Source organism: Eulemur rufifrons, chromosome 6, assembly GCF_041146395.1.
Source record: "Eulemur rufifrons isolate Redbay chromosome 6, OSU_ERuf_1, whole genome shotgun sequence".
NCBI lineage: Eukaryota > Metazoa > Chordata > Mammalia > Primates > Lemuridae > Eulemur > Eulemur rufifrons.
The window spans coordinates 81,587,927-81,610,446 of NC_090988.1; the positions used below are offsets into that span (position 1 = coordinate 81,587,927).

Genomic DNA, 22,520 nt, shown 5'->3' on the forward strand with positions numbered 1-22,520 from the left:
CCAAAAACCAGCTTCCTCTTGAAATTAAGGCTGATCTTGAATGCTATTCAGGGACTCTGATTTGGCCTCTCTGGAGATACACCATCTCTCATTACCAGACAACTTCAAATTATCTTGTGTAAATGTAAGAATGGATGGATCCTTAGATCCTTTACAAGAGCCTATACTAGTTGTGGGATTCCCTGAGAACTAGATTCCACTATATTTTATATCTGTAGGCCTTTAACAAATATATAATGGCACAAAAATCATCTCTCCATATCAGAAACATTTGGTCAATTCAATACATTCCATAGGACCCTCCTGAGAATCTGCAGTGAATTGTTGGACTAAAGCAACCTACCCAAGCTAAGTTGTGATATAACCACTGTGATTTCCAACCTTAGCTTGGTGACCTCTCAGGAAACTCTGATGACCTCCCAAGTTAGGAAATCAATTTTACTCCATTTAATTTAACTAAATCAGACAGTATTCAAAAGAAAATGAATTCTGGCTCACACGCAGCTTCTCTCACCACCAATGAGATGCCACATTGGTTGACTAGTTGAGTCACTTTTAATTTTTATGTTGTTGATTGTATGTGCACATCTACTTGTCCTATAAACATTAAACAACTGAAGACATGCAGAGCTGTGAACTTCACTTTGCACTGAATAGACAAAAAGGGTTACATAGCATAACACTGAAAAATTGTTATCCACATGGTTCTCAGCATTATAAACTCTGGAGAAGATGCTACTTCATGGCCTCAAGGACGTAGGTTAAGCAAGGCAGAATGAAACACTTAAAACAAGTATTATTCAACAGACAGCATGTTTAGACTAAATAAGTAAGGTTATATTTAGGGTTTAAACTAGTCTTTGAATATCCTTAGTAACAACCTGGAGGGAAAAAATGGTGAATGAGAACTTAAGCTTTCCAAGGATTATGGTTCAAATCCTCTGGAATCTAAGAGGTGAAATAAAATGAGAACTCAACTCTCTAGAGTAATAACTCTTCTTGCTGGTACCAGCACAAGGCAGTAGTGATTCTCACGTTTAATATATTACATACAATACTATAAAAATAAGCTGTAGTTTTAAGGAAAGTCCATTATTATTAAAGGCTTGAGCTTTAGTACTCTGACTCTGGGCTTTCTGACAATAAAACACACTGGAGCAAAAGTCCATGAAGTACAACAAAGAGGTATCCTGATTGACAAAACAGCTGCTCCAACATGCCACAGGCACTTCAGGCATAACATTTTTGAAAAAGCATAGCACATGTAGATGCCGAAGAAAAAACAGCTTCAGTTCCATTTCCAACAGGAAGAAGTGGTAAGTGACCTCTTTAACTACATTCACTAGTAGGTATTACATCTTGCTTTCCCAGTGTTTTTTTTTTTTTTGCATATTATTATCAAGAACACCACAAGGAAAGGCACCGTTTTCTCCAGATAGTTTTTTTTTTTGAACAAATGAAAGGATGCTATAACCCTGTATCGGTACTTCGTGGCTGAAAACCCTCCCTCCGAAGGCTACCCATGTCGAAGCGGGTAGAGACCTCACAGCGTACTAATAATGTGTCATCCTTAATGAAGGTTCTTTGTTTTAGGGCTTCCAGATGCATAAAAGTTACATAGCCAAAACCTTTCGGGTTCCGTGGGATTGTGGGTCGCTGGAAGGCAAGCAGCTCTGGTTTGGCATCCATTATCTCTTCATGGTTTTGCCTTATAGGTGCTTCAGACTGATCAAGAATTGTAAGGCGTATTGTCCCCTGGAAGGGCCAAGGGAGGTGGCTGTCATACTCTCCTTGCATTGTGTGGACAAAGAGGGATATATAGTTTGCGCAGCGCTGAGCAGTTGGTAATTGAAGATGCAAACGCATGCAGAGTTTATACCCAGGTTTGCCTGTGTAGAATCCAGGGCTATGAATGACAACCGGTCTCTCTTCTTCTTGAGATTTCAAGTACATCCCAAAGTTGCCAATCTTCCAGATGTAAATACCATTGCACTGCTGTGCTTCAATTTCAGCAACTTTGTCCTCAAGGGATCGAATAGTTCGTTTGAGCTCACTTACATACATGCTCTGAGTTTCCATTTTAGCAGTCAGCTCCCGAATTTGATGATCTTGTCGTACAAGGCGACCTTCTAACTGGTGAATGGTTTCCTGGAAATTTTGGACTTCTGGGTGACACCCAGAGGAAACCCGGGACAGAGAGGCAGGATCATAGGGAGTTAAGGCAAGGCTTAAACTATGAACAGCCTGGGCCAACATTCTCATGTGCGACTGGGTGTTCTCCTGTAGGTGGCGTGCCAAGTGATTCCTCTGCATCTAAAAATCAAGCACAAGCCTTAGGTTGGGAATAGACACCTATTGTGAGGCCTAGGAACAGGATCCCGCCAGGCCAAATTAGAGGTTTTTAAGTAGCAGCACCAATTCCTTCAACTCTCTACAACTTTCCTTTGCATTCATCAGATTCTTGATCCTGCCTCTTAATTCACTGAAAAACTGACACTATCTGATGACTACTCCCCCAGCTTTCACTCAAATAAATTTCCCTCCCACCTACAAACATGTCTGTATCTGCACCCATCCTTCTCTTCTGACTCAGAGAGGCCTCTCCTCTTGTCCAAGATTAGTGTTCCACTTGTGCTCTATGTAGCACCTGACCCTGACCCTTTCTAACATATCCCAGGTGTTTTACTCTATGATCTCCTTTGTCCTTTATCTTCAAATATCTCCTTCTCTAACCCTTTCTCTCAGAATATAATTACTAAAATCTTTCCCATTTAAAAAAAAAAAAAGCAAATTCTATAAAAAAGACACCTGCACCCGAATGTTTATAGCAGCACAATTCACAATCACAAAGATGTGGAAACAACCCAAATGCCCATCAATTCATGAATGGATTAGCAAAATGTGGTATATGTATACCATGGAATATTACTCAGCTATTAGAAATAATGGTGATATGGCATCTCTTTGGTTCTCCTGGAGAGAGCTGGAACCCATTCTATTAAGTGAAGTATCCCAAGAATGGAAAAATAAGCACCACATGTACTCACCAGCAAACTGGTTTCCCTGAGTGCACATTTGGGAATAACACCAATTGGGTATCGGACAGAGGTCAGGGCTGGGTGGAAGGCATGGCTGTATACCTACTTGAGTGCGATGCGCACTGCCTGGGGAATGGACACGCTTGAAGTTCTGACTGGGGGGGATGGGGTCGGGGGAGGGGATGGGTGCACACCTACATGATGAGTGTGATGTGCACTGTCTAGGGAATGGACACAATTGAAGCTCAGACTCGGGGGGATGGGGAGGCATGGGCAATGTATACAGCCTGATCTTTTGTACCCCCATAATGAGCTTAAAAACAAACAAAAAAATAAAAAAAAAATTAAAAAAAAGCAAAAGTCTCTATTGATTTTATGTCTCCCTCTAGTTAATACCAGTTTCTTCTTCCATTTAAAGCCAAGAACAGTGTAGCTGCATTGTCTGCAATTCTTCACTTATTATACAAATCTATTGCAAATTGGCATCTTTCCTGTCTCCATGCTATTCTAAGGTCATCGAGAACATTCTAATTGTTATATGAAAAACATTCATAATATAACAATTATTATAAAAAGAAAATCATGTACATTATAAAAAATAGAAAATACATATGATCAAAAAGAAAATATTACCTACTATCTCACCTAACTTCCATTAACATTTTGATACGTTTCCTTCAAGTCTTTCTCTAAGCACACAAATACAGAATTTTTCCAGAAAATACAACCATACCATATACTATTTTGTTAATTTTGTTTTATAAAGTATTAAATGTATGTTTATCATAAATAAGCCAGATAAGTACATAGAAAAGCAGAAGTGTAACTGCACTTTCAAGAATGACTTATTATAAATAACGACCTTTCTCAGAGATTTGATACTACTGATCACAAGTCTTGAAACTAATTCTGAAGACCATAACAATAATTTCTCCTTGCCTGGTTCATCTGTTTCTTATACTGTTCATTCATGGCTCCTTTCCTTAGTCTTCTTCTTTCCTGTACATACTCTATATGATCTCAATCATACCTTTCATTATCACGACAAATTACTTCCCCAAATCAATATTCTGAGTTTCAGTTCTCGTTGGAGCTTAAGGCCACACATACAGTACATGTCAGTCATCTCCACTTGGATGTTCCCTAGCTGGGTAAATTCGTATCTGTAACTCAATACCATTAAAACAGAACTCTTTTTTTTCCTACCTCTACCTCCAAGCAGTTCTTCCTGTGTCTACTCTTTTTGGCTGAATGGCCCTTCCATCTATCTAGTGACCAAGGCCAGAAACCAATAGTCATTCTAGATGTCTCCCTGTCCTTCACCCATCATACCTATTTAGTCACACAGTCAATAGAGCTTCCCTCCTAAATATATGTTGGCTCCTAAGACTATCTTCACTGTTATCACCACAATTCATGCTGCCCTCATTTGAGGTCTTCGTATTCCAACAGCTTGGGTATTGCCACCCCCACCCCACCTCAATTTGTCTACATTACTGCTGGGTTGAGTAACATAAAACAAACTACTTGTTGTTCCTCAAATCACCATGCTCACTCTCACCAGTCTTCTCTTTCCTGTCTTCATGGACAATGTTTTTCATCTGTTAAGACTCAGCCCAAATATCATGTTTCGTCAAGACTACCCGAATGCTTTGGGTATCGCTAAGTGTGCCTTTGCTTTTGCCCATAGCATCCACATATGACTCTATTAAATAATTTATCACTTTCATGCAGTGTATCCACCAAAAAAAATTAAAAAAAAAAATTTGTCAGACTATGTAATAAACACTTACATTCTTGTTGCTATTCTCTACTACACTACAGAAGCGAATATTCCTGATTTATATTCAAGAATTAAAACAAAAAAAACTTACCTTTTCATGGCAACCGAAAGTACTGAATGTGCACGGAATCGGAGCTGTAGGGCAGTCTAGGTCATAATGATTAGGCATCTAAAATCCAAAACAAAGGTTGAAAAACACTTTTCCCTGCATCTCATATGTTCTACTTTGATGAGATCACACTTAAAATGAAGATTTACATTTCATCTAAAGAAAACTATGCATTATCTATGGCTGCTTTTGTATCACACTAGGAGAGCTGAATAGCTGCAAAAGAAATTATATAATCCTGAAAGATTAAAATAATATTTACTTCCAAAAGTTATATAGACAGGAATATCAACGTCTCATAACACTCCCCTGCTAAATTACTCAAAATTCATTTCAAGAAAATGAATATGTTCCTCTTGCTGAGAACTGGCACCCTCTAGTGGCATTTTAGAGGAAAGAAAACACCTTGCGACAACTAGAACTTTTGATAAACTCAATCAGGACTTTCACTGTGCTCTAGGCCATTTAATAGGAACCAGGCACTAATGCACTGAAGCCACTGACTACATCCATTACTTCCCTCATGATCACCTTTCATAAATCATCTTACTTTTTATTAACTGGGGCATATTTTAGCTATCCTGAAGAGACTCATGTCAGAAGGTACTTCAAAGCACATTAGTAAAAGCTCTAAAGAAAGTCTCAGTCCTTGATTTGGGGACTCTAAGACACATTCTTTCAGGCGAGATCCATTACACAGAATCATATTCTTTGAAAGTGGTGCCAAATTCCCTTTAGAAATTTAGTTTGGCTATAGTTGTAGATATTTTAAGCAAAAACAACCTTAGAGACCATTTAACCCAATCCCTTATTTCTCAAGAAGAAACAATCTAGAAGAGGGGTCAGCAAAATTTTTTGTAATGGTTCAGATAGTAAATGTGGGCTGTATGGTCTCTGTTCCAAGTATTCAACTCCATCATTGTGGTGCAAAAGCAGCCATACACAATACATACATGTGGGCATTAGCTATGTTCCAATAAAAATTTATTTGGAATAAAAATTTATTGGACATATCTGGCTACCGGGCCAGTTTGCTGATCCTTTATCTAGAATGTCAATTTGGCAGAGATCAGACAGCAAGTTAGTACTACAGAATCAAAACCTAGGTTTTCTGATTCTTAGTCTAGGGTTTTTTCCTACATTAAATTTTATTTTTGCTGGGTTTTAAATATGCTGCATGGTTTCCTTTAAATACTAAAAGAGGACAAAAAGGAACACCAGGGAGGTAAGACTTCATAAGTAAAAAGAAGTTTAACACCTTCAAATTAAGGCTTCCTTGGAAAAAACTGAGATTCTGTTAACAGACAAATGGGAAACTTTAGTCGTGAGACAGGTTTTGCTTGCTTCTATTTAGTAAGGTAAATCAATAATGATCTCTGGGTTTACAGATTTCATGGGTGTGTAAATATTTAGTGACTAATATTCATATTTTGTGGGTAAACTCTCCAAACACCAGAAGATAGCAATCAGATGGAATTTTCCTTTCTCTATTAATAATCAAAACATATAGTTCTCTATTATAACTACTACTTCTTTTTTTTTTTTTTTTTTTTTGAGACAGAGTCTCACTCTGTTGCCCAGGCTAGAGTGAGTGCCGTGGCGTCAGCCTAGCTCACAGCAACCTCAAACTCCTGAGCTCAAGCGATCCTCCTGTCTCAGCCTCCCGAGTAGCTGGGACTACAGGCATGCGCCACCATGCCTGGCTAATTTTTTCTATATATATTTTTAGCTGTCCATATAATTTCTTTCTATTTTTAGTAGAGGTGGGGTCTCGCTCTTGCTCAGGCTGGAATAACTACTACTTCTAATGATGCCACATCAGTGGCCTACAGGACAACTGAACAGAAAGGTTACAAGTCCTGGGAACCTCCCTATAAGCTTCAGGAGCTATAGCTACAAATGAAGTTCTACTACTGAACAGACTTGCTTTCTTCTATTTCATTGCTCCCTCTTATTCTTTCAGCTGGTCTCTGGACACCTAAGATTCCCAATTCACAGTGTGTAAACATATATTTCTTAGTTTTTTCTTTCTTTAAATGGGGACTCTTACTTTTGATTATTTTTATCTTAAAATTGGTTATGTTGGAAATTTTCATGAATATACAAAAACATAGGTATTACGTTAATGACTTAAGGAATTTTAAGTACTTACAAAGGGCTGGATGTTTTGATCTTTCTGAAAGTATTTATTAATTTATATACAAAATTTTCACACAGCTCTAATACTTCTTCAACCTATATTCCTTTTAGACTCACTGATTTAAATTTTCAATTAAAAAACTGACTGTGTTTAACCTATTTATGAAAATATTATTTTATGAAAGAATCGTTGTACCTGTTCTCTGATGAGCATGGTATTGCAGTATTCACAGATGACATTTGCCAAAGGACAGTTCTGGTCATGGATCTGAATTTTATTAGGAAAAAAAACATAAGAAAAGCATGAGAAAATCTGAAAAAGCAAAACAACCAATTTTTATACAAAGTAATTTTTCACTATGAACAAATTAAGGACATTCATTTGTGTAAAGCAAAACTATGAGAGTAATATTTAAAGGATATTGTTTTTCCCTTTGCCAATGTAATAATGAGATTCATTCAGTCTTACAGCTCTTTAAGAGAATACGGTAGTACATAAAAAAGAATTTTTAAAATTGCTTCCTCAGAGGCAGAACATCTGTGACTACTCTGGACATCATCTGCCAATGCTATAATTCTCCAAAGGCAATCTTCTTCCAAAAATTTTCAGCAGTAGTATGACAATTTAATTAAAACTCTTGTCAGTAGGTTAAAGAACAAATGTATACTAGGGCATGAGGATTTGGTGGCCAGGTTCTCATATGTACCAGAAGGTGTGTCTTGTTTTCTAGAATACAATGGTTTTAGTTTAGCTGATGTCACGAGAAATAATCAACCTTCCAGGTTAAGTCCATCTAATTTACTGAAGTTTAGAAACATGTCAATTTGCTCTAATTATGACTGACACTTCTCTACATTTTTAGCAAGTTAGCTTTTTTCGAATATTTTATCAACATAATGAGTATAATATGCTTGATCTCAGAATAAAGTAGGGAAATATTATAGCACAAATTTATAAGAACTAAGGTTCCTCGAGGAAGTACCTAAGTAACAGTAATACAAGAACATAAATTATATGTAGGTTATTTTAGTAAAGAGAACACAGAATAGGTATTAATGGCTACGATTTCAGTGTTAGCTTTGTCACTGACAATATTAATATAAAACTACTTAACCTCTCTATATCTCAGTTTCTGAATAGAAAAACTGCTCTATCATCATGACACTGTCAGGCACCATGAAGTTTCTTTTTAAAAGATGCTTTTTAATTGAAGTATTACATACTGAAAAATGAATATACTGTATATATATAGCATGATGAATTATCACCAAGGAAACACACTTTTTGGGATTTAATTTAATATTTGTAATAGCTGTAACAACCCATTCTCATTTTCAAAATAACTGTGTGCAAGTCTTATAATCATTCTACTCGTTTGTCTTCAATCCAAGATTGGTCATTAAAATATTATACACGTAGGAAAGTTAATCAGCACATGCCTTTCCTCAAAGCTTCTGTTACTTGCAGATCTACAACAGTGGTAACTAGTATAAACGATGTTTTCTAAAAAAATATGCAACCCTAAACTCTACACTTACCTAATAAAATGGTTTACTACATTTTCTTTTCTTTCTTAAAAATCAATTTTCCAAAAATTGATAATGTCAACTCAGGGTTGGAATCACATCCTTATCTACTGCTAACCCCCTCAAATACACATTAAAAAATTTTTTTTTAAGTAGTGGAATTAACAAATCCAAGTTAGTACATGCCTCTTTATCTTCAAATGCCATCAATACAGCACAATTTGCACAAGAAACCTGTCTCCTTGGACAATCCTGTAGAATGTGAATATTGATTTGGCATTTTTGGAAGGGACGCTGGCACTGGGGACAATTCATAAGAGCAAACTCACAATGTGCTTGATGATCCTACAATATGGAAAAAAAATAATTGATTAGTACGCTGTTGCCAATTCTGAAGAAGTCTTAATATAATCTCTTCTAAAAATATATTGTTTTCTTTTAATAGAATTGGCTACCGAATCTACCTTGTCTAGGACACATCATAGAACCATTCATAATATGAAAGCCTCGATGAATTTTTTCAAATAATAATTGTAGACTGCAAGTTTACACAAAGAATGTGAATTCTTAAGTTCATGCATCCAATTAGGGAAGAAAGTTGGAAAGAAGTCAGATGTCCTGATTACCAATTTACTACTGGTAATCAATACAGAAAGGCGACACTTTTAAAAAGAGCTGAGTAAAAGAAGAAAGTTGCAAATCTGTCTTCAACATTTAATTGCAAACAGAACATTAATAATACTTAATTACTGATAAAAATCACCAAGCTAAGAATTTATTTAATTTAAAAGCAAATTCTTTTATCATCTGATTGGTTCAGTTAATCTCAAACTGAAGGAGTATTCCATTTAGTGCGTAACAAAATGCAAAATTTAGAAAAACAGGAGAAAAAAGTATGATGAGGATACTGAGATGATGACTACACGGGAGTTACTGCTTATTTCAAAATGAAAGAAATGAAGTTATGAGATTAAAATGTGACATTTATATTTAAAATGCTTGTCAGTTTTACTGCAGAGAATGTTAACCCAAAAAACTTGCAAAAGAACATTGATTTTTTTTTTTTTAATTATCATTGGGACAAAACAAGAATAGTTGGAATAAGAAATAAGAAATTTGTAGTTTCTACTTACATTTATATTCAATAAACAAAGGGTTGGTATTAATTCAGCAAGAATTTAGCAACCAATTATTATATGCCAGGTACTGACAATACACAGATGGACACAGTAAAGTCCCTATTCTCTAGGAACTGCCTTTTGTATGTGCTAACAGCTAGAACATAACTTTAATACCTCGAGATGCCTCAGTTCCATCTTGTGCAAACAACCTTCATTTGGACACCTCACCATCAGAGAAAGAATCTCTCGTTTCGCAAAATTGTCAGGAAATAGTTGATTTTCCAGCAGTATTTCATTGTCAACTGGACATTTGTGACCTGCATCCCTTAAAAAGACAAACAATATACGTCCAATTAGATTTAAACATTCACATTAGGAAATGTTTAACATTACATTGTATATAACATTAACTTCTGTATATATCTTATACATGTTTTATATATATGACATATATAAATTCTCCTTTATTATTTCCTAAGGAAAAATAATTTAACACATTATATTGCATAATGTCACCAAAATAAATTGTCCATTTTATGGACAGCTTATGAACTGTCAGTACACCTAACACCACATTGATTACTTATCAAAAACTATGGAATTTTAGATTGTGGGATAGATTCCAACTAACAAATGAAAAAAATTAACTGAATAAAATCATATTTTGATTGGCATAAAATGAAGTGAAAGTTAAGAATGGGAATTTTGGTAGCCTGGCTGGCCTCTGTTCCATCAGCACCTATACAATACACTAGCAAGATGGAATACGCTATTCACAAGACTAAGAATATGACTACAGTGTACTGCTCTTACTTATTACTTATACTGTCAGTCATAAATAAATATTTAACCAATTAGCAGTACCCTCATGAGGTCACATTTTAAGATTTACTCTGAAATAGTTACAACATTCCTCCAGCTCATGGGCAACAAAGGTTTTCCTTTATTTGTATGTCTAGGGTACAGTGTGACTGAGAGTTAAAGGACCTCTATGTCCTACTTTCCAGTGGTTTATTCTGTCTTATGATGGAAAAAAACCATGCTCAGGAAGCTTGGGTGTCTGTCAATCCCCTTTAACTTTTTGGGATGTCTCAATCTTCACTCACAAAATGTGACAGGTTGGGTGGGCTACAGGGGCCTTAATCAATCACTCAAACATTTGCTCAGTACCTGCTATGTGCTCAACAGTGAGATGTGCTATGACAGGTAAAAAAAGGTGATGAAAAACAGTGTCTGCTGTCAAATGGCTTAGAACTAATAAAGGTGAGAGACAGAGTTGATCTTTATGGGGCCTCTCTCAGGCTGCATAATGTTATTGTTACACTGTCAACTACTCTTGGAGAAGCAGAGAAAGCCATAAACAAATTCACTGAAATATGTACCCCTAAACCTAAAGCAATGTATGTCTAAGAGAAAAGAAGAATCTTACAAAGTAAATGTAAACAATGATCCACAGAATTAGCAATCACACCAAAAGAAAATGAAATTGGATTGAGATGTATTTTGAGTCCTTGAAAGACTATAACTGATGAGAAATTTCAAAGCAGTTTCTTTAAAAATATTAGAGCCAAAGTAAGTGCTCATTCTAGCTTAGAGGGAGATAAAAAAAAAAAAAAAGTCTCAGACTTCCTTTTGTGGGTTTTATTTCCTTTCAGACCACCGTCCACTACTTTCATGAACATCTTACTATTAAAAAGCTGAAGATAGCTGACACTTGGTAAAATACTACACTTCTCTACCTACAGGAAAATCAACGATCCATAATATGGTACAATGTCTACCTAAATACAAACAGGGGCAATTTTGCCCCCAAGGGGATATTTTGGGTTTCACAACTGGGGGAAAAGGGGATATTACCAGCACCTAGAGAGCAGAGGCCAGGGATGCTGCTGAAGATCCTACCACACACAGGACATTCTCCCACAACAAAGAACCATCTGGGTCCAAAATATCAACAGTGTCAAATAGCCCTAAATATCAATAGAGGTTGAGAAAATATATCCTAAATAGATCTTGTCAACACTGGGTAACACATTTTTCCCAAAAATTGAAACAAGAGACATGCTTCCTTGTAACTTAAACTAAGCCAAGCCCTGAGTATGGATATAGTTACTCTAAGTTTTATAGAAAAGTTCATGTAAAAGTTGAGAGATTAAAAACTTAGGAGACTAATGAGTTGCCAGAGATGGACTTAACCTACTTAAGAATTTCACCAAGGTAACTAGATGGCTATTTATCAAAAAACATAAAATCTGTTGCCCTTCATCTAATTTTTTGTCCTGTATAGAACAATGTAGTCACCTAAAAATATTCCCATTTAGGCCGGGCGCGGTGGCTCACGCCTGTAATCCTAGCACTCTGGGAGGCCGAGGTGGGCGGATCGTTTGAGCTCAGGAGTTCGAGACCAGCCTGAGCAAGAGCGAGACCCCATCTCTACTAAAAATAGAAAGAAATTATATGGACAGCTAAAAAATATATATAGAAAAAATTAGCCGGGCATGGTGGTGCATGCCTGTAGTCCCAGCTACTCGGGAGGCTGAGACAGGAGGATCGCTTGAGCTCAGGAGTTTGAGGTTGCTGTGAGCTAGGCTGACGCCACAGCACTCACTCTAGCCTGGGCAACAGAGTGAGACTCTGTCTCAAAAAAAAAAAAAAAAAGAAAAGAAAAAAAAATATTCCCATTTACCTTTGAATTATAGTAAAATGTATCTATTTCTTGGAAGAGGATTTGAATCATTTGTGGAAATCCCATGTACTGTCATTCAGTTAAAACAACCACAATTTACTGAGCACCTACTGTGGGTCAGCCACTATTCCTGGCACTTGGGAAATAGCAAAGAATAAAACACATCTAAACCTTTGTGCACAAGGAGTTTATCTTCCAGTGGGAGAGCAGACAATAAACACATAAACTTTCTGGTGTTTTACAAGACAGAAAGTGCTACAGAAAAAAAGAAAAGAAAAGTAGGCCTGGTAAGAGAGATTGGGAGTGTTGGGGGTGAGCAGGGTGGAGGCATGCTGTGGTATAAACAAGGGACCTATGAGAAGGTGAGATTTGAGCCATGCTAGAGGGAGTTCAAGTGTGTTCCAAGCAGAGATAATAGCTAAAGCCACTCACCAAGGCAGGAGCATGCTTTACATGCTGAAGGAACAGAAAAGAGGGAACAGGTAGAAGGAAAGCAAACGCAGTAGGAGGTCAGAAAGTGAAGCACAGGGCCTTTCAAGGACTTTGGCTTTTACTCCCAGATGCCCCACTGCAATGTCCTGAGCGGAGATGACATCATCTTACTTATTTTACAAGGTTCACTCTGGCTGCTGTGGTGAGAACAGCCTGGAAGAGTGGAAAGCAGGGAGGCCTGTTAAAGGGCTGATGGTGATTCAGAACAGGGTGGTAGCAGTGGAGGAAGTTAAAAGGGATCTATTATGAAGGTAGCCATTAGTTACCACTTTCTTTAAAAATACTGGTTATTTTACAGTTGCACATAGACATTAGGTAACAGAATTTAATATGGCTAAAATAGGAATAACTGATCTCTTACAGAGTCAGCATTCTTTATATGGTTAAGATTAACATAATCTAATATTATAATCATCATCTAAGGTACATTTAAAAATATTATTTTCTTTAAAGCATAGAGTCACCCCCTGGTCTGCATTAGAACTGCTTTAAGTAGAAGTAGATATTTATTTATTTACCCAGGAGTCAGGAGAGAGAGAAAAATTCACTTTTCGTACCACAGTAAGAAGCGGGATAAGAATCTTCCTCAATTTTCTGTCTAGTGTTCCTTTTTCCCTAAGTAATCTTTTATGTATAAGACTACTCTTGCAATGTCCTGTGTTCTATGTAATAATGTTCTCCGCATCTGGTTCTGTTCTAGGACACCATTCTTTCTTATGCTCATGTACCTTATTGATTTTATGATGCAGGCTTTGCAGAACCTGTGGCCGCAGGGTGTTTGCACTGCTTCCCGTAATGCCATCAAGCAGATGGGGCATTCATACTTGCTTTCCAGGGGTGGGTCAAACTCCACATCATAGCCCTGGATCTCTTCCATAAAGGAGCTGGAGAGGGTCCCTGTGCTGGCAGTTCCACTCACGCTGTCATCTTTGGCTGCGGCACTACAGGAGCTGGCCATGGCAGCACAGCAGTCACTTTCGGACTGGCTGGATGCACAGCTGTTTTCACAGTTTAGCAGACTCATAGTAACTTGATTATCACTTGCTCTGTAGATATAGCAAGAAAAAAATGCCTTAACATACATATACTGCGCGCGCGCACACACACACACACACACACACACCCCCTCCCACAGCTTATCTATACAAGTCACCTTTTAGTTCATAAACATTAGCTGTGTTAATGTTATTTACAGAAAACTTTTAAAAATGTTTTGAGCTTTGTTTCATGACTAAGATTTTATTTATTTATTTAGTCAGGACTAAGATTTTCCTAGAACTATTTTATAAGTTACCTGATTCCCTCCTTCAATAAATATGTACCATCATTTGTACAAAGCACTTGGCGCACACGAAGAAAGCTGGATACCTTAAGAAGTTCATGATCGAGCAGAACAACAGAATATAAGGTTAAAAAGGGAAAAGCGCTTGCACTGTAATACTCACCTATATCACAATTATCTGTTTATATGTCTATTTCCTGTGACCAAGGTAAGAAATTTAATTTTCATTTCCTCACTACCTAGCACAAGATTTTTCGTATAGTAGGTGTTCATTCAGCAACTGCTGAAGAACTTATTCATGTTGCTGAAGTCCCTTCAAGGACCCCAAGCTGAAGAGAACAGCCTGGTAGCAGGGCAGTGCCAGGAAAGGCAGTGCACAGGGAATCAGGTGATCATGTGCCACTGCTAGATGTGTGATTTGGGGTGAGTTACTTAACTCTTTGGATCTTGGCTTCCTCTTCTAGGTCTAAAATTCTATGAAGGCTTCCAAATGCTCAGTGTGGGGATTTCTCTTGTGCAGAAAAAATGGAATCGAAAAAGTATATTTTTATGTCCTGCCTTCACAGTCAGGTCAAGTGACTATGTTTCATTATTAATGACTGGAAAAATGAGTGAGGTTTTGTTTGCCTATGGAAAACTATTGCTTTCGTGAACAGATGGGATATCTTCACATTCTAAACTATTATGGTACTTATAAGTGAGAAGCTAATGTCTAAAAGTACTTCACAGCTCAGGTAATCATATCTCTATCTTAGATAATTACTCTGGTAGAAAACTCCTAATATGTGCCAGATATCGTTCCAGAAATAGAATGTAAGCCTCTAGTCTGTATGATAGACAATTATCCCCCTGCCTGTCTCATTTTTAAACAAAATTCCTGGCTGCCACTTCAACAGATAGAAGATTAAGACAGTAGTCCTCAATCTTTTTACCACTACAAATGTCTTTTTATTCTCCTCAAAGACTCTGAGTAGCATTTCATGGGCACCTACAAAGTATGAGGCACTGTTCTGGCTGGAAGGACAGTACTGAGACGTGGTGATGGTACTGGAACTGGATGATCTGGGTTTAACTCTTTTCTTCTACTCCCAACCCTGTTACTTACTAGATGGGTATGACTTGGGCAAGAGATACAACGTTTCTGTGCTTCACTTTTCTCATCTGTAAAATGGGGCTAACGGTAAAATCCACCTGAGAGTTATTGAGAGGATTAAATGTGTTATTATGTTACAGCTTTATGTAGTATTTTGTTTAACAGTTTTATGGTTCCCACTTATCAAAGCGGGAACTATGGAGCCTAAAAAGGTTAAATAACTTGCACGGGATTACATAACTAATAAGTAACAGGGTTGGGATCCAAACCCAAGTCTACCTAACCCCAGAGACTGTGCATTTTGTACTACACTATGTTTATCCATGTTTTGACAAATCTGCCTATGAGGCTGCATTTAAATTTATTTGCCTTTATATTTATTACACTAAAGTGCTTACCACAGTTACTATTTAACATGAGCTGTCTAGCACTATAAAGAATTTCAAAGAATCTGCAAAGAAACTTAGCATTGTACTTGTTTAGTTTTGATAAAATATTTTTTGAAAAGTTAAAAATAGGTCCCAAAGCTTTGTTTATCTGATGTGGACTCCTAGGAAAGGCTCGAACAGATTGAGAGGAAGGAAGCAATAGCAAGATAGCGGCAAGCAGCAGAACTGGTCATTATACCTGCTCTCTAAGATGGCGTCTAAGGCCCCCTTCATACCTTCCAAATCTGAGAACAAACGATACTCTTATGCTACACTATGACATAGGGTATATATCCTTTGTTATTTCCTTCCCATATACAGGTATAGTAGGAGATATTTTCAGTTTGGTTCTAGACCACTCCAATAAAGCAAATATCTCAATAAAACAAGTCACATGAACTTTTTGGTTTCCCAGTACATATTAAAGTTATATTTACACTATACTTTAGTCTATTAATTGTGCAATAGCATTATGTCTAAAAATTAAATCAATTTATCTGAATTAAAAAATATTTTATTGTTAAAAAATACTAACAATCATCTGAACCTTCAGTGAGTCATAGCCTTTTAGCTGGTAGAGAGTTTTACTGCTGAAGGTGGTGGTTGCTGAAGGCTGGGGTAACTACGGCACTTTCTTAAAATAAGACAACAATGACATTTGCCACATCAAGTGACCCTTTCATGAAAGATTTCACTATTGCATGTGATGCTGTTTGACAGCATTTTACCCAGAGAACTTCTTTCAAAATCGGAGTCAATCCTTTCAAGCCTTGTCACTGCTCTATCAATTAAGTTTATGGAATATTCTAAATCCTTTGTTGTCACTTCAACAATGTTCACGGCATATTCACCAAGAGTAGATTCCATCTCAGGAAACCACATTCTTTGCTCATCCATAAGAAGCAACTCCTCGTCTGTTCAAATTTTATCATGAGACTGTGGCAATTCAGTCACATCTTCAGGCTCCACTTCTAATTCTAGTTCTCTTGCTATTTCAACCATATCTGAAGTGACTTCCTCCACTGAAGACTTAAACCTCTCAAAGTCATCCATGAGGGTTAGACTCAACTTCCAAACTCCTGATCTCACCATAACTCATGAATGTTCTTAATGGTATCTGAAATGGTGAATCCTTTCCAAAAAGTTTTCAATTTACTTTTCCAAGATCCATCAGAGGAATCACTGTCTATGGCAGCTACAGCCTTTAAAAATGTATTTCTTAAATAATAAGACTTGAAAGCAGAAATGACTCCTTGATCCATGGATGCTGTGTTAGCAGACATGAAAAAAATCTTCATCTCCTTGTACATCTCCATCAGAACTCTTCAGTGACCAGGTGCATTGTCAATGAGCAGTAATAATTTGAAAGGAATCTTTTTTTCTGAGCAATGGGTCTCAACAGTGCCCTTAAAATAATCAGTAAACCATGCTGTAAACAGATGTGGTGTCATGCAGGCTTAGTTGTTCCCCTTAAAGAGCACAGGCAGAGTAGATTTAGCATAATTCTTAAGGGCTTTAGGATTTTCAGGATGGTAAATGAATGGTGGCTTCAACTTAGGTTCACCAGCTGCATGAAACTCTAATAAGAGAGTCAGCCTGTCTTTGCAGTTTTGAAGCCAGGAATTGACTACTTCTTTATAGATATGAAAGTCCTAGATGGCATCTTCTTCCAATAGAAGGCTGTTCCATCTACATTGAAAATGTATTGTTTGGTATAGCCATCTTAATCAATTATCTTAGCTAGGTCTTCTAGATAACTTGTTGCTTCGCCTTGCACTTTTACATTATGGAGATGGTTTCTTTTCTGAAACCTCATGAATCAACCTCTGCCAACTTCAAACTTTTCTTCTGCAGCTTCCTCATCTCTCTCAGTCTTCACAGAACTGCAGAGAGTTAGGGCCTTGCTCTGGATTAGGCTTTGGCTCAAGGGAATGTTGTGGCTGGTTTGCTCTTGTTCTTCTATCCCTGTGATCTCCAACTCCCGGGCCATCGACCAGTACTGTCCAGGGCCTGTTAGGAACAGGGCTGCACAGCACGAGGTAAGTACCGGGGGAGCCAGCAAAACTTCATCTGTATTTATGGCTGCTCCCCATCGCTCACATCACTGCATAAGCTCTCCCTCCTATCAGATCAGCAGTGGCATTAGATTCTCACAGGAATCTGAACCCTACTATAAACCGTGCATGTGAGGGATCTAAGTTGCACGCACGCTCCTTATGAGAATCTAATGCCTGATAATTGGAGGTGGAGCTTAGGCAGTGATGCTAGCACTGGGGAGCAGCTGCAAATACAGATTATCATTAGCAGAGAGGTTTGACTGAACAGTAAATGTAATGTGCTTGCATCATCCCCTTACCTCTGGCCCATGGAAAAACTGCCTTCCATGAAACTGGTCTCTGGTGCCAAAAAGGTTGGGGAGTGCTGTTCTATCCAGACCACTAAAACTTTCTCCCACATAAGCAATAAGGCTGTTTTGTTTTCTTAGCACTTGTGTTTTTACTGAAGCAGCACTTTTAATTTCTTTTAAGAACTTCTTTGCGTTCACAACTTGGTTAACTGGTACAAAAGGCTTAGATTTTGGCCTATTTTGGTTTTGACATGCCTTTCTCATGAAGCTTAATCATTTCTAGCTGTTGATTTAAAGTGAAAGATGTGCCATCTTTCCTTTCATTTGAACATTTACAGGCCATTGTAGGGTTATTAACTGGTCTAATTTCAATATTGTTGTGTCTCAGGTATCACGAAGGTCCCAGGAGAGGGAGACAGGTGGGGAAACTCCCTGTTGGTAGAGTAGTTGGAACTTTCTCATTTATCAGTTAAGTTCACCATCTCATATGGAAGTGGTTCATACAACTCAAAACAATTACAACAGTAACATCAAAGATCACTGATCACAGATCACCATAATGTATATAATAATAATGAAAAAGTTTAAAATATTGCAAGAATTTCCAAAATGTGACACAGGGACATGAAATGAGCACTTGCTGTTTAAAAACTGTGGCCTACAGTATCGCTTAACATAAGGCTGCCATGAACCTTCAATTTATAAAGTACGCAGTATCTGTGATACACAACAAAGCAAAGCACTATAAAATGATGTATGCCTGTACATTTTTGTGTCCAATTACTTTCTTAGGTAAATTTCCTAGAACTGCTGGATCAAAGGGTATGTAACTTTTTAAGCTTTATTATAGATAATGCTGATTATCCAATATGTATCAAAGGCATCGTAATTCTACTCCCATAAGCTGAGTATTTCTGATAAAGCTCATTTTCTATACTCTTGACTAGGTATTATTTAATTTTTTTTTTTTTTTTTTTTTGGAGACAGTCTCTGTCACCCTAGGTAGAGTGCAGTGGCATCATCATAGCTCACTGCAACCTCAAACTCCTGGGCTCAAGCGATCCTCCTGCCTCAGCTTCCAGAGTAACTGGGACTACAGGTGCATAGCACTGACACCCGGCTAAGTTTTCTATTTTTAGTAGAGATGGGGTCTTGCTCTTGCTCAGGCAGGTCTCAAACTCCTGAGCTCAAGCAATCTTCCTGCCTCAGCCTCTCAGAGTGCTAGGATTATAGGCATGAGCCACCGTGCCCTGTCCTATCTTTTAAATCTTTAACCATTTTTCAAAAAGTAAAATCACTTTTGAGAAATTAATATTTGTTGCTATTTGGTTGTACAGTGTATATCAAAGTGCTAGCGAGATGACAAAGGCAAAAGTTACTGAGCTAAGTCTACATTTTCTGCCTAAATGTCCAGTTTAAAATCCAGTTTATTGGACAGTCTGCATACTGCCCTCTTCCAGTCCTTTTCAAAAGACTTGAAGGTCTCTGGATTTGAAGAGACCTTTATAGCCAATGTGTTCCTATGAAACCGTCTAATCAGTTACAATTCCTTAAAAGGAACTCCACTATGGGAATGCAGTATAAGACAAAAGTGAGCACTCTTCAAAATCTAGATGCCTTCAAGTTTCACATTACTTTCTACGCTTTAAGAACTAATACAGAAGCTTTACATAATATCTTCCAAATAAACTTTTTCAGATAATCACTAAGTCTACAGTATACAGTTCCATGTAACTTACTGCAAAGGGAAAATTAAGCTAAAAACAGAATTTTGAGTGCCTCATTTAATATTTTTATGTTTATTCTTTCTTTGGCAAGTTAAAATATTTTTCCCCTTTACTTTTAAGGATCACAATGACTTAACGGAAATCACCTTCCTAACTTAACTACAATGAATAGCTATTTTAATTAACACTAAGAGAAGAACTAGGAGTGCTTTATGTCTGCTGTAGAAGGGAATAAAAAATGATCTGGCATGTATGCAGAAAATATTACACTCTATTACGATTCTTTTTACTTTTTAATCTCATACTATCATACTAACTGCTACAAAAGTAGGCTTGAGATAGAACTTTGGCTTTACAGAAGGAAGAGAATGCTTTTGTAAAATAAAACTTTCCTACAGCCTCTTTTCTACTCATTTATGTGGCTTTCTATATGAATAGAAGGGATAGAACAAAGTTTAAATTGTTCTTAACGTGTATGTTAAGAACTTCATGATTTCAATTCCCTTTTTGCAGATGTGAATCTAGTAAGGTAAGCACTACCTTAATTAAATATTGTCGGATGTAACCACTGCCAACTTATTTTAACTGCAAAATGAATAAATAATAAAACAGCCTCGCCGTTTAAATCCACACATTAATATCTGGATATACATTATAATCCAAAGAGAATACTGTTAAATGTTGGGGGGGGGATGGAGTAAGGTGATCTGCAAAAACTTTTTCTCTAAGACCAACAGATGTTAATGAGATTTGTACCAAACTAAAGAAATCAACAAGTTATGTCTTGAATGAGTCAATTTTAAGTCAACAGAAATTCATACATGAGTAAACATACAACTCATTAAAGAAAAACCATGTAAAAGAAAATACTGAGAAATTACCTATAATTTGCTACTAGCTTTAGAAACAGAAACTATTTACAAACTTAAAATCTATTCCTAAAGTACAAAGACCTGCAAATGTGCTGCAATGGCCAGGAGACGCTGCAAAATATTCAGCTGTTGTGCCTTAATTTGGAATCCAAATTCAAGAGGCATTCTCCTTCCTAGGCACTATTTGTTCTCCAGGAGGCAAGGATTTGAACAACTCCTTTCAAAATCCAGGTGGCCAAAAATTTATCAGCACCACATATCCAAATTGATCACAGAAAAGACCTCATGTTACAATTCTGAAATATTGTGATGTATATAGTGCATGAAGGTTGAAACTCGAATGTGATCCTCGTTCCCATCACGTGGGCAACCAGTGCCTGAAACACATTCCTTCCTTGAGTCACAAGAGGCCACGCTGTCCTTACCTGATCCTCAACCTCAAAATCAGAAACGCCCCCTCTACCTTCCCTAGTAATCAAAGGAGAACAGACAAAATGCCAGCAGCCAAGTTACAAGTTTTTTCTCTTTTCTATTTAGTACCTGTGTAGCAATACATTTAGTAATCTGCTCTCAGAGAAACAAAAGAAACAAATACTAGAGAACCAGGCTGCTAATACTTTAGGTGCTTTCTGTTCACATTCAAGACAGTCCTAACTCTCAGCTGGAGTTCCCCTAAAGCCAAATACTAGGAACAGCTTTATCAACCCAGCGTCTGGAACAATCGCTCGAACTACCGAGTGCAGGGGCGGGGGAGGAAACATTCGTGTCATCTGAACTTTTTTTTTAAACTTGCTGCCTGGGACCACTGCAGAGTTCAACAGGGAACCCAAAAATAGCTTTCCCATGACAGTGACAGAAGGAGTCGCTGGGAACTCAAAGGGATTTTTCTTTCTTTACTTTAAGAAGGTAACAGTTCTGAGGGACGGGAAAATCCAGAAGGCAATTTCCTTTTCTGGGAAGGGGAAAAGCGGGCTGACGGGAAGCAGGTCTGAGGAAACTGGGGTTTCCTCCGGGGAGTGGAGTAAGCGAGGAGGTGGTGGCCAGGGGAGCGGAGGTGACTGCAGAGGGGGCGGCGTCCCTGACCAGTAGCAAGCGAGGGGGCAGGGGACGGCGTCCCCCACCTGTGGGAAGGGAAGCCGCAGCCGCCAAAAGGCGCCCGGAGGAGACTCACCGCTCGAGTGCGCTGGGCCGCTGAACAAGGCGCGCAGGGCTCCACCCTGCCGCACGGCTCCGCTCAGCCAAGGCGCAGTAAAAGGGTGGACACCGCGCTCTGAGGCGAGGCAGCCCGGACGCCAATCTCCAGAGCCAAGGACCAGCGCCGCTGCGTCCGCTGGCCGCCCGGAGCCGGAGCCCCAGCTGCGGACGCCGTTGCTTCCGCCTTCTCTGATCGCTGCGAAGAGCGAGAGGCGGGCAGTGCGCGGGGGAGGAGACAGAGCGGCCGCGTCGGGCGAAAGCGCCCCCTGGCGGCGGTCCTCCACGGAGCGGGCTGCGGCGCAGGCGCAGACGCAGGGCGGGCTCAGCTGTCAACCCAGCGCACTCTGTCCGCTTCGGCTTCCCCTCCCGCTCCGGTGCCCTACCTGGGAATTCCTTTTGTCACAATCCGAAACTGGAGCGTGTTTATGAGTGTGTTGCGGAGAGGTGGTGGGTATGGCTTGCAAGAAGATCCATGGCCGTGAGGAAATCAGTCGCGGAGTAACAGTGATTTGGTGAGCAGTCGCGACAGCAGTAATCCCAAACTGTGTTTTTACAGCTTCCCTAGCCAAGCAGGAGAAAACCCCAAGTGGGCTAGATCGCTTTACCCTGGGAAATTCATATATATATATATATATATATATATTTTATTTCAGCTTATTATGGGGGTACAAAAGTTCAGGTT

General features: G+C 38.3%; 1 protein-coding gene across 1 annotated transcript; it reads right to left on the minus strand.

The window, feature by feature from the left end:
• Nucleotides 1-1,379: 1,379 nt before the first annotated feature.
• On the minus strand, nucleotides 1,380-22,005 carry TRAF6 (TNF receptor associated factor 6). The gene is made up of 7 exons (XM_069469828.1): nucleotides 21,816-22,005; nucleotides 13,624-13,941; nucleotides 9,892-10,042; nucleotides 8,783-8,941; nucleotides 7,266-7,337; nucleotides 4,913-4,990; nucleotides 1,380-2,313 (listed from the first exon to the last, which is right to left on the minus strand). The coding sequence occupies exons 2-7, from the start codon at nucleotides 13,917-13,919 to the stop codon at nucleotides 1,468-1,470; spliced, it is 1,602 nt and encodes a 533-aa protein (XP_069325929.1). The 5' UTR covers nucleotides 13,920-13,941; nucleotides 21,816-22,005; the 3' UTR covers nucleotides 1,380-1,467.
• Between the last annotated feature and the right edge of the window lie 515 nt (nucleotides 22,006-22,520).